At 50.8% G+C, this 10,612-nt stretch overlaps 1 protein-coding gene and 1 non-coding gene across 2 annotated transcripts; both read left to right on the forward strand.

Moving 5' to 3' along the window:
* The first annotated feature begins 305 nt into the window (after positions 1 to 305).
* EEF1G (eukaryotic translation elongation factor 1 gamma) lies at positions 306 to 10,036 on the forward strand. The gene is made up of 10 exons (XM_090260380.1): positions 306 to 389; positions 1,487 to 1,645; positions 2,323 to 2,386; positions 2,540 to 2,682; positions 3,655 to 3,798; positions 4,981 to 5,110; positions 5,486 to 5,690; positions 9,197 to 9,369; positions 9,459 to 9,583; positions 9,804 to 10,036. The coding sequence occupies exons 1-10, from the start codon at positions 378 to 380 to the stop codon at positions 9,960 to 9,962; spliced, it is 1,314 nt and encodes a 437-aa protein (XP_090116506.1). The 5' UTR covers positions 306 to 377; the 3' UTR covers positions 9,963 to 10,036.
* Positions 7,273 to 7,411, forward strand: LOC150017646 (small nucleolar RNA SNORA29). Its single transcript, XR_016509530.1, has one exon. It is a non-coding gene; the product is annotated as a small nucleolar RNA SNORA29 (small nucleolar RNA).
* Positions 10,037 to 10,612: the final 576 nt, after the last annotated feature.

Below are 10,612 nucleotides of genomic sequence, written 5' to 3' on the forward strand. Positions count from 1 at the left end.
CGCCTCTCGTCCCTAAGCCTCACAAACCGAGGGCCGGAGGGGGACGCCTGCAGGACCCGGCGTGGCACAGGGCGGGCAGCTGTCCAGCTCGTTCTCACAGTTCCCCTCCGCGCCGTTGCGCCGTTTCTCGCCACCTTGGGTCCCAAGGGCCCCACTGCGCAGGCGCGAGCTTTTTCCGCGCTGAGCAGCGGGCCCCACCCCTTTTCCCACTACTGCCGGCAGCCGAGGTGTCCCGAACTGTTGTGCGTGTGCCTTCTGTGTCGTCCTCGCTTTCCGGCAGCTGTTTCGCCACGGCTCGCCCCTCCCCCCCTTCTTTCCCTGAAGGCGTACTTTGCGGCAGCACTGAGAGCCCCACCCCCTTTCTCTGCGGAATCACCATGGCGGCTGGGGTAAGTTTGCTGGCTCTGGCTGTCCAGGTCACTATCCGACGCCATCCTCTGCCCGAGTGGGACCAGCCGGCGTCAGAGGAGTTCTGGAGCCGAGTGGGGAACTGACCCGGGGCCTAGAGGCCGTGCTGTCGGAGAGCAGAGCTTCCAGGCCTCGGAGAGGAACTGATGCTGGGACTGGGAGGCCGAAGAGGTGGAATGGTGTAGGTTGGAGGGGAAGGAGATACCCGATCCTGGCCGTCTGGGTCCTGAGAGGAGGGCTCGGGTTCATTGCTGCCTCGAGGCGTGGGATGAAGGCAGGCGGACAGAACTTCTGCGACCTTTTTGTGGGCCAACTGCAGTGACAGGGCGAAGAGGAGGGTCTTTGTAGGCATGTACGGATCGCCACGGTTAAGGGTCGTCCATCAGGGAGGTTTGGGAGCGAGAAGACTCCAGACGGTGGGGTCAGACCTGTCGGAGCCCGTCGGCCAGGCTAATAGCAGGAGAGAAGGCAACACCAGGGAACTCACTGCAGGACGGGACCGGAGGGATGCCGTGCGTGACCAGGAAAGACAGGCTTTTCAAATTAGAGAGATGGAGTTAATTTAGGAAGAGAAGGTGCCGTTCAGCATCCCCGCGGCTGTTGGGAGGGGGACTTGGAAGTGTCTCGGTAGGTGTGTGTCTCAGAGACCAGGGTGATGCTTTTGAAGTGGGGAGCCCTCGGCAGTGGAGTAGGCAGGCATGGGTAGCCGGCAATGAATGAAAGCAGGGCTCTGGGGAGGGAGGGGTGTGTGTTTGTCCACAGACGGAGCCCGAGGGAGCTTGAGGTGCTGGGTTTCGTGGAGACATATTTGAGGAGAAGCGAATGCTTCTAAAGATGTCCTTAGGGAAGGTCACATCTGTCAACAGGCTTTATTTAGCAGCTGGTGTGTATCTGTCCCGGCTTTTTTGGAGGACTCTGATTACACATGGCACATAACTACACCACTCGGGTCACCAGCGGGAGTAAGAGACTTGAATTGAACATGTTGGGATTATTCAGGAAAGTCATCCCAGGAGGTGACATTTAGGACTGGGACCCTTGAACTCACACTATTTTTCTCCCCCTCTTTCTTGCACAGACCCTGTACACGTATCCTGAAAACTGGAGGGCCTTCAAGGCCCTCATCGCCGCTCAGTACAGCGGGGCTCAGGTCCGCGTGCTGTCCGCACCACCCCACTTCCACTTCGGCCAAACCAACCGCACCCCTGAATTTCTCCGCAAATTTCCTGCTGGCAAGGTGAGTAGGGAAGTGGAAATGGGGTCTTTGGCCCTGAGAACCCAAGTGGCCGTAAGATTCTAAAGTGTTTTCCACCCCCTCGCCACATTTCAGTGATTTTAAAAAATTTTATTTTGAGATAAATGCAGATTTTCACGTAGTTAAAAATAATGATCAGCTGTAATTAAAAATGAAAAATAATGAGCTATTTAGTGACATTTAACAAAGTTTACAGGCTTGCTTTGTTGGGAAGAGGATGAGTTTTGACTGTTTTCAGTGCAAGTATGTCAAGTGTGTACTTTGAGCAGGATTCTTTTCCCAAGAGGCTCACAGAAATAGATAAATAACCGTCCTGAGAGTAGGAGAGGTCAAGTGCAGGGTGGGAAGCATCATACTTTGAATGTTATAGACGTAGACACAAGATTTGGCTTCTGACCTTTTGCTTATTTGATTGAGGAATTGTCTCCAAATAGCCAATAATGTCTAAAAACCTTTTGGGTTTCTTATGTGAGTTCAGATTGTAAGTGATACCAAGTTACTCACATTATTTTTGGTTTCTGAGTTTTAGATAACATCAAGAGTTTGGTTAGCAAGGGTTGTCGGCCTCATAAAAACTTGTATCCAAAACAAATCTGTTCTTGGGATTGGCTAGTGAGGAGTTGCTGTTTTTCACTTATCTTTTCACTGCTTGCCCCCAGGTGCCAGCATTCGAAGGTGATGATGGCTTCTGTGTCTTCGAAAGCAACGCCATTGCCTACTATTGTAAGTGGCAGTGGGTGTGGGCGGGGGAAGGTCTGGAGGTGCGGGGTGGAGAGGATAAGGGTGAGCCGGAGTGGACAAGGAGAGGACCTCTCAGGGACTGGGTTGGTGTTCGCATGACCCCAAGGTTCTGACCGCTGTGTTCTGCCTGTGCAGTGGGCAATGATGAGCTGCGGGGAAGTAGCCCAGAGGCAGCGGCCCAGGTGGTGCAGTGGGTGAGCTTTGCTGACAGTGACATAGTGCCCCCGGCCAGTACCTGGGTGTTTCCCACCTTGGGCATTATGCACTACAACAAGCAGGTAAGCCTCGGAATGTGGGGAGAAGCCAAAGGCGGAATGGTGGCAGCTCCAGAGTGTCAGGCAGTAAGAAATAAGATAGGTTGAGGAAAGGAAATGCCAAGGATATAGGACCTAATTTTTGCGCTGTAAGTTTGGAGCACTGCGCTGTTGGTGGTATGTGAGTTCTTTGTCAGACAGACCCGTGGAGGTGGTGTCTGTTAAGAGTGGGCAGCTCTGGCTGGTGTGGTCAGTGGGTTGAGCACACTGGCCTGCAAACTGAAAGGTGTCAGGTTTGATTCCTGGTCAGGACATGTGCCTGGGTTGTGGGTCAGGTCCACAGTTGGGGGCATGTGAGAGGCAACCGATTAATGTTTCCCTTTCTTTCTTCTCTCTCTTTTTTTAAAATAATTTATTTATTTGTTTACTTATTTTATTTTTAGGGAGAGGAGAAAGGAGAAAGAGAGGGAGAGAAACATCTGTGTGGTTGCCTCTCACTCACGCCCCCAACTGGGGACCTGACATGAGACCTAGTCATGTGCCCTGACTGGGAATCGAACCAGCGATACTTGGCTTGCAGGCTGACACTCAATCCACTGAGCCACAGCAGCCAGGTCTTTTTCTCTTCTCTCTTAAGAAATAATTAAATTAAAAAAAAATTGGTTAGAGGAGGGATTTCTGCTGTAGGAAGGTTATATCAAGGAATAGAGTGGAGTGGTTAGACCAAGTGAGTTCTAAGGTTCCTTCTAAAAGACAAAGATGTACATATGGCTGTGAATAGTACAGTGAATAGTACAGTGAAAAAATGAAGCCAGGCTGCACCATGAAGAAATTTTAATAATGAGAGCTTCACTTGTAATACACTTGAATCTGACGCCATTGAGAGAGGGTGGGGATGAGCCAGGACTCAGAAAGTGAAATGGCTACTTTCGGTCAGTTGTTGGGGGGGAGAGGGATTGATATCCACCAAGAAGTCTGAGTATTTTAAATCACCAGGCCACAGAGAACGCAAAGGAGGAAGTGAGGCGTGTTCTGGGGCTGCTGGACGCTCACCTGAAGACACGGACGTTTCTGGTGGGTGAGCGTGTGACACTGGCTGACATCACCGTCGTCTGCACCCTGCTGTGGCTCTATAAACAGGTATGCTTACAGCGCATCAGACGGGCAGGGGATAGGTGGGATTAGAACCCGAGTCACAGGTCTCCCAGGTTACTCTGTCCTGGTCTGAGGATGTGGACCTGAGGGAATCTAGGAATTCCGGGATCAGGTGCCGTAACTGCTTTCCTTCCTTCCTCGTCCTGAGAAGTTTGCTGATGCTCTGTTGCCCTGCGCTTCTGTTTGGCAGCTGAGATATTTCTGGCGAAGCCCTGGTTGTGCTTCGTTGTAAGACAGGTCACGGTGGTAGCTTCAGCATCAAGATCTTTTGAGGGCAGCACTAAGTTCAGTTCTTGGCCTCGTTACTTATTAGTTGTAGATAGAGGAGTGGGGGTGGGGTGGATTCCTCTGGTCCTATTTTTTCCCTTTATAAGCTGTAAAACAAGGGTACTAATAATTACTGTTCATGATTATTGGGTCAAAGCACATGACACGTTGCTGGTTCTTAAACAGCAGCTCTTGGACTGATGCAGGTGCAACATAGTGATGCAATACTAGCAAGGAAAAAAGCACCTACTTCGTGCAGAACCTCATGCTAAAGGCCTTAGGATCAACTTAGTGAGTCTTGCCTGTCGTATAGGGGAGGGAAAATGCCACCTGCCCACGAGCAGGCAGTGGTGGACCTGAGTACCGCAGAACCAGCGCCATGGCACTGACCGCTGCGTCTGTTTCCACGACGAAATGGTGTTCCCTCTGATCTTGGCAAACAAAAAACATAGTACATGAGTTTTTCATGAAGCTGTTTAATGTAAAGGACTGTCTGCTATTCTGAAATCAGCTTCTTGCTGTCACATATTTTTTACTTGTTATTTATTTGGAAAAAGAAGTCATTGATAGAGCTCTGTGGATCCCAGCCTTTTAAAAGATTGGAAACTGGGTGTGAAATGGCTTTGCGAAAGGACTAAGGCACCACGTAAATGTTGTTCCCACCCAGTGCATTCTTAGTAAACTAGGGTGGGACCAAGCATCCATCAGACTGGACTGGACCACCAGAAGGAGACTAGGAAGGCTGGTGGGAAGCGGCCCTCCAGGGCAAGACGGCGCTCTAGATAGGTGGCCCCTGTCGGAGGAGCTTCGGTATAGAAAGAGGCAAGGGTGTCTTGGCCTCTGGCTTGAAACTTCAGGACCTTTTCCTCCATTGACCTTCTTTCCATTCTGTCCTGGCAGGTCCTGGAGCCTGCCTTCCGCCAGGCCTTCGCCAATACCAACCGCTGGTTCCTCACCTGCATCAACCAGCCCCAGTTCCGCGCTGTCTTGGGGGAGGTGAAGCTCTGCGAGAAGATGGCCCAGTTTGATGGTGAGTCCAAGGAGGTCAGGCAGCGTGCTGCCGGCCTGCGGCTGGCTGGCTGGCTTGGCCTCAGCCCCTGGATTTCCTGTCTAGCTTTTGGGTGACGTGGGCCCATGGAGTGTAGTGCATCCCATGCTAGCAGATGTTCTGTGAATCTTGTTGTACACATGTACTCTTAGTTACTATAGATGCACACGTTTTTGTTACTGAGGGCCACGCTCCTGCTCAGAGACAGTGAATGGTGGCGGTGTGGGTGGAGCCTGGCTTCCGGAGCTGCCCCCCGCCCCCTCCCAGCAGTTTTCCTCCATTACCCTGCTTGCTCCCTGGTTTCAGAGGGCGGTGGAAAGGGCAGAATATTGACTGTCCCTCCTTTTCCTGCGCCAGCAAAAAAGTTTGCAGAGAGCCAACCTAAAAAGGACACCCCTCGGAAGGAGAAGGGGTCTCGGGAGGAGAAGCAGAAACCCCAGGCTGAGCGGAAAGAGGAGAAGAAGGCAGCTGCCCCCGCTCCCGAGGAGGAGATGGACGAATGTGAGCAGGCGCTGGCTGCTGAGCCGAAGGCCAAGGACCCCTTTGCTCTTCTGCCCAAGAGGTACGGCTGGTGGCAGGTGGAGAGCACAGCTAGGGCCCAGAATTTTAGGACGTTTCCATACAATATCGAAGGTATATTTTAGTGACAAGGCAACTTCCTGAATTTAAGAATTGAGTGAGTTTTGAAAATAGAAAGTATGTTCCAAGTACATCCAGTATTGGGGAAGATCAGAACCCCCTTTCTAGCCAAAAACAAAAAACTAGACAGCCACAGAGTTCTGTGTGGAGGTGCACTGGTCTTGAGAGTGCTCGTTAATACTTGCGACCGCTCAGAACTAACACAGCGAGAGGTGCGGGCGGGAGGAGGCAGCGTTGCATCTGCTCTGCCGAGCCGGCTTTCCTGAATCAGGGCACCACGTCAGGATCATCTGGTGACTTTATTTTTGCTGTTTTGATGAGTCATACTATAAATATTGCTCACTAAGGAAGGATGCTGACCCTGGCTACATGGGTCCTCTCTGGTTCATTGTTTCCCAAACTGGGGAAGTTAAGCCCCTCAGAGAGAAGGAAGTAAATGGAATGCTTGTGTGTATGCTCTTTTCAGTAAATGTAGAGGTTCTTGGAAGAAAGAATACAGTAAAAGGGAGATTTTTGGTGTGAAAAACGTGGGACGCCTAGTACTTTCCCAGTTCTCTGTTGTGTAAAATTTTCTGGGTCCAAGAGACCTTCCAAGGAGGCCAACCACTCCATCCTTGTATCAAGGGTTTGTTAAGAAATTACACACACAGCAGGCGTGTCTTGCTGCAGGTGACATGCATATCCTCCATCCCCCATGCCACGCGGCACGTGATAAGAGGCTTTGTAGGACAGAACAGGACGGACAGGATACAGCAGGGTCACCCACACAAAATAAGGGGAAGATGCCTTACATGCTTGCTTCAGGCAGGAATCAGCACAAACCGGCAGGCCTCGGGGCATAGGAGTGGGGTCGATTAGACAGTCTCCGAGGAGGATTTAGGAGAGCAGTCTGTGCTAGCTGGATCTCGCTCCAGGGTCCAGCGTGGTGATGTCATTGATCAGGCTGTCTTCCACACTCCACCATCAGATCTTTTCTTTTGTCACCTACCAGATCACATTTTATTAGAATTTCAAGCAACATGAGAAGTCTCTCACCCACTCTTCCATCCTTTCATTAGTTGGTCTCTTGTTGATCAGCAGGGTTTGACTGCTCCATTTTGTGACCCGTTTTGTGATGGTTTTGATACGAGACAAAGCCAGGAATATGGTCAGGAATATGGTGGCATAATCACTGCTAACAGAAGGTCACCAGCGCAGGTTCCCTGTTTGGGGATCAACTTTTGGAGTGTGGCTCAAACTTTTTCTCAAGACTCAGAGGCTCTGGACATAGTTGTTCTTTAAAGATATGTTTGGTTTTTGTTTGTTTATTTTTAGAGAGAGAGAAAGGGAGAGAAACCTAGATTGGTTGCCTCTTGCGCACCCCGAGCTGGGGACCTGGGATGTGCCCTGACTGGGAATTGAACTGGTGACCTTTTGGTTCACAGACCGGTGCTCAATCCACTGAGCTACACCAGCCGGGGCTAAAGGTATATGGCACAGAGGCAGGTCAAGAGTGAGCAGGACTTTTTCCCATTTGACTACCACATTTTCTCCTGTAATAGATTTTAGTGGCTATGCTTATGGGATAGATTAAAATTGCCATGATCTGAAGGGGGAGGATTTATTTGTGTCTTCCTTCTATATGAAGTGGCTAAACAGAAAGAAAAAGAGTGAGCAGGATTTTTGGTGTGTATAAATAAGCTGTGATAAGTAAGCCAAAGTACATATGCTGTTGTAATAGAGACAGTTATTAGAGATATTCACATATGTTAGGTCTGTACTCTGGGCAGAAAATAAATCAGGCACTAAACTTAAAATCTTCAATGAACTTTGCATTTCTTAAACCTTTGAGAATGTTTATAATACCTGTTGGTAGCATTACTGCGGTGCTTTACGGGGCCGGCCAGATGCTTTTCCCCAGGATTTTTAATGTCACAGAGGTAATGCCTTCAGAGACCAAGACTCCTTTGCCCAGAGTTAATTCTAGTCCTTCTAAGGCTTCCAGCTAACCTGTTTCTGGAGCTGTTCAGAGCCTGTGTTCACTTGGTGGGAGAGTCGGGGGGAGACTATGGTCAATAATAATACAAGTAGTTCAGGAAGGTGTGAAACAAATCCCCTGTCCTGTTTTGTGGGTGATTGAGGTGGTAAAGCTCCTCCGATGAGGTCTCTGGTGGTACCTGGGAGCTGGGGTTCAAGGACAGAGTCTCTGCTTTGCTACAGTGTGACTGGGCAGGTCACTTAGCCTGATCTGTAAAGGAGGGAAGGTAACAGACTACGGTTTGTTGTCAGGATGAATGAAATAGGTGAGAACTCGTAGCATTATTAATACTGATGAATAATTGGACTAACTTAAACATTAAATAAGGGGGTTTAATAGATTTATGGCACATTCATAAAGATTACTTAGTCATTAAGCACTGCAAAGAATTCTCAATAGCATGTCACTGTATTAAATAAACAATTGGTAAGGCACAAAACTGTATTATCTTGAAAAATTACCAGTGGGAAATACATAAAAAATGCTAGTTGTCCTACTTGCTGGATTTGTGGTTGATTTTCTTCAGGCAAAGTGGTTTTTTTGTTTTTTAAATTTTTAATTTATTTTTAGGGAAGGAGGGAGAAAGGGAGAGAAACATCGCTGTGCGAGCAAAACATCCAAACATTGAATAGGTCCCTGTCACGTGCATGCCAACTGGGGACCAGGCCTGCAGCCCAAAAACAACTGGTGACTTTTCACTTTGTGGGGCTTTGCAGGTGATGCTGGAACAACCGAGCCTCACCCGCCTGTCCAGCAGCCTGTTGGTTTTTTGTTTTGTTTTTGTAATTGGAAAAGAAAGACAACAGAACCCCTCCTGGCGGGGGAGGGGCAGGAGTTCTTGGCTCAGTGTGCAGGGTTGCAGATAACCTGACCCTAAGGTTTATCAGCCCTGAACTTGTTCCTGGGCAGAGTGGCTAAAGGACACGGGTATAAGGTGAGGGTTGGGGACCCTTGGAGAACGCTCACTGCTTAGCATCGCTGTCATATTAAAGTGTGTGTAACCCGAAGAGGCCTGTGATGGGGGCAAGAGATGGTGAGTCACTAAACTGAATGTGACTCATGGAGAAGAGCCACTGGGAAGGGCCCGCCAGGAAAGAGTCCTCCCTCTGCGTCTCCACCAGGGGGCAGCAGTTCACTGTGTTTTTCCTGGGGCAGGTCTCCCTCAGGGCCCCCTTGGGTCCGACCCTCCCGTACCAAGCATACTTGAGCTGGGGGTGGGGAGCAAGGGAGTGCCCTAGGCCCCCGTTCCTACCCTTCGGCTGTTCTCCCGTCAGGTTAACGCACCCCTGCCAGTCCAGGGACTCCTTTACACCAGTACGTTTAAGTGACGATGCCCTTCTCGTAGCCCAGCCAGCCTGGGCTGCCTCAGTAGGACCTTCTCTGCGTTGACCTTGTGGTTCTCCTCCCTCCAGTACCTTCGTGTTGGACGAGTTTAAGCGCAAGTACTCCAACGAGGACACGCTCTCAGTGGCGCTGCCCTACTTCTGGGAGCACTTGGACCGGGACGGCTGGTCCCTGTGGTACTCCGAGTACCGCTTCCCCGAGGAGCTCACCCAGACCTTCATGAGCTGCAACCTCATCACCGGTGAGAAGAGGGTGGGGCTGGGGAGAGGGGGAGAGGGCAAGGTCGAAGGCCGTGATTTCAAAGACTGAACGTTCTCCCGGCTCCTTCAGGAATGTTCCAGCGCCTGGACAGGCTGAGGAAGAACGCCTTTGCCAGTGTCATCCTCTTCGGAACGAACAACAGCAGCTCCATTTCTGGGGTCTGGGTCTTCCGAGGCCAGGAGCTTGCCTTCCCGGTGAGGAAAGTGTAGGGAAGGAGCCCGTGTCTTTAGTGCGGGGCAGGGAGACAGCCCAAGGATTCCTGGGCTGATGGGCGTTCGGGAAAGTGCAGGGAGCGTGTACAGGAAGGAGCCGTCACGTTCACAGGAGTCCCGGGTTCTGATGACGTGTTTGAGCTGGAAGTGACAGTGTCTGATAACCTGACCACATGCTTCTGACCTGGCTTTGTCTCCTCAGCTGAGTCCAGACTGGCAGGTGGACTATGAGTCATACACGTGGCGGAAACTGGATCCTGGCAGTGAGGAGACCCAGACACTGGTTCGAGAGTACTTTTGCTGGGAGGGGGCCTTCCAGCATGTGGGCAAAGCCTTCAATCAGGGCAAGATCTTCAAGTGAACATCTTTAGCCATCGCCTGACTGCCTACACCTGTCCTTCAGGGAGATGCGGTCATTAAAGGAAAAACGTTGAACCCCGTCTTGTCCCGCCTCCTTTGTGAATGGTGGCTTCTCAGAGGGGAGCAGACGCGTGGAAGGGCGCTTCTGTGCCCGCACTGCCTCCCTTCGTGGGAGAGAGTCCTTCAGGAGAGCGGAGTCCTGGCCTCAGCTTTGATTGCCCTACTGTAGTGACTGTTGTAGCCGGGAAATACTGGGCACGGCGGGTGGTGGTGACACAGAGCTTTGTGAGTGTCCTCTTAGGGACCGGTGCCCATACCTTTCCCAGGGGGAGGAGAGAGTGCCTGCTGACAATGCTAAGAGCTGACACCGCAGCGCGCAGTGTAAGGAACTTCATGCTGTTTCCCACAGCTGCACTGCCAGGTGCGAGGTGGCTGTACCCAAGGAGTGAGCAGGAACAGGCGTCTGAACACTGACACTCTGTTGGCCCTAACCTGGCTGCAGGTCATCTCGGGCGTCCCTCTGTCTAACGAGGGTTTGGTCATGACATCTCAAGTGGTAGAGGCAGGATTTTAAACCCAGTAGGTGTCACTGAAGTCTGTAACAACACCCTGTTGCACCCTAGAACGTAGTGTGGTCATAATTATCATTCA

Source organism: Furipterus horrens, unplaced genomic scaffold, assembly GCF_987537825.1.
Source record: "Furipterus horrens unplaced genomic scaffold, mFurHor1.1.pri manual_scaffold_2, whole genome shotgun sequence".
Lineage (NCBI taxonomy): Eukaryota > Metazoa > Chordata > Mammalia > Chiroptera > Furipteridae > Furipterus > Furipterus horrens.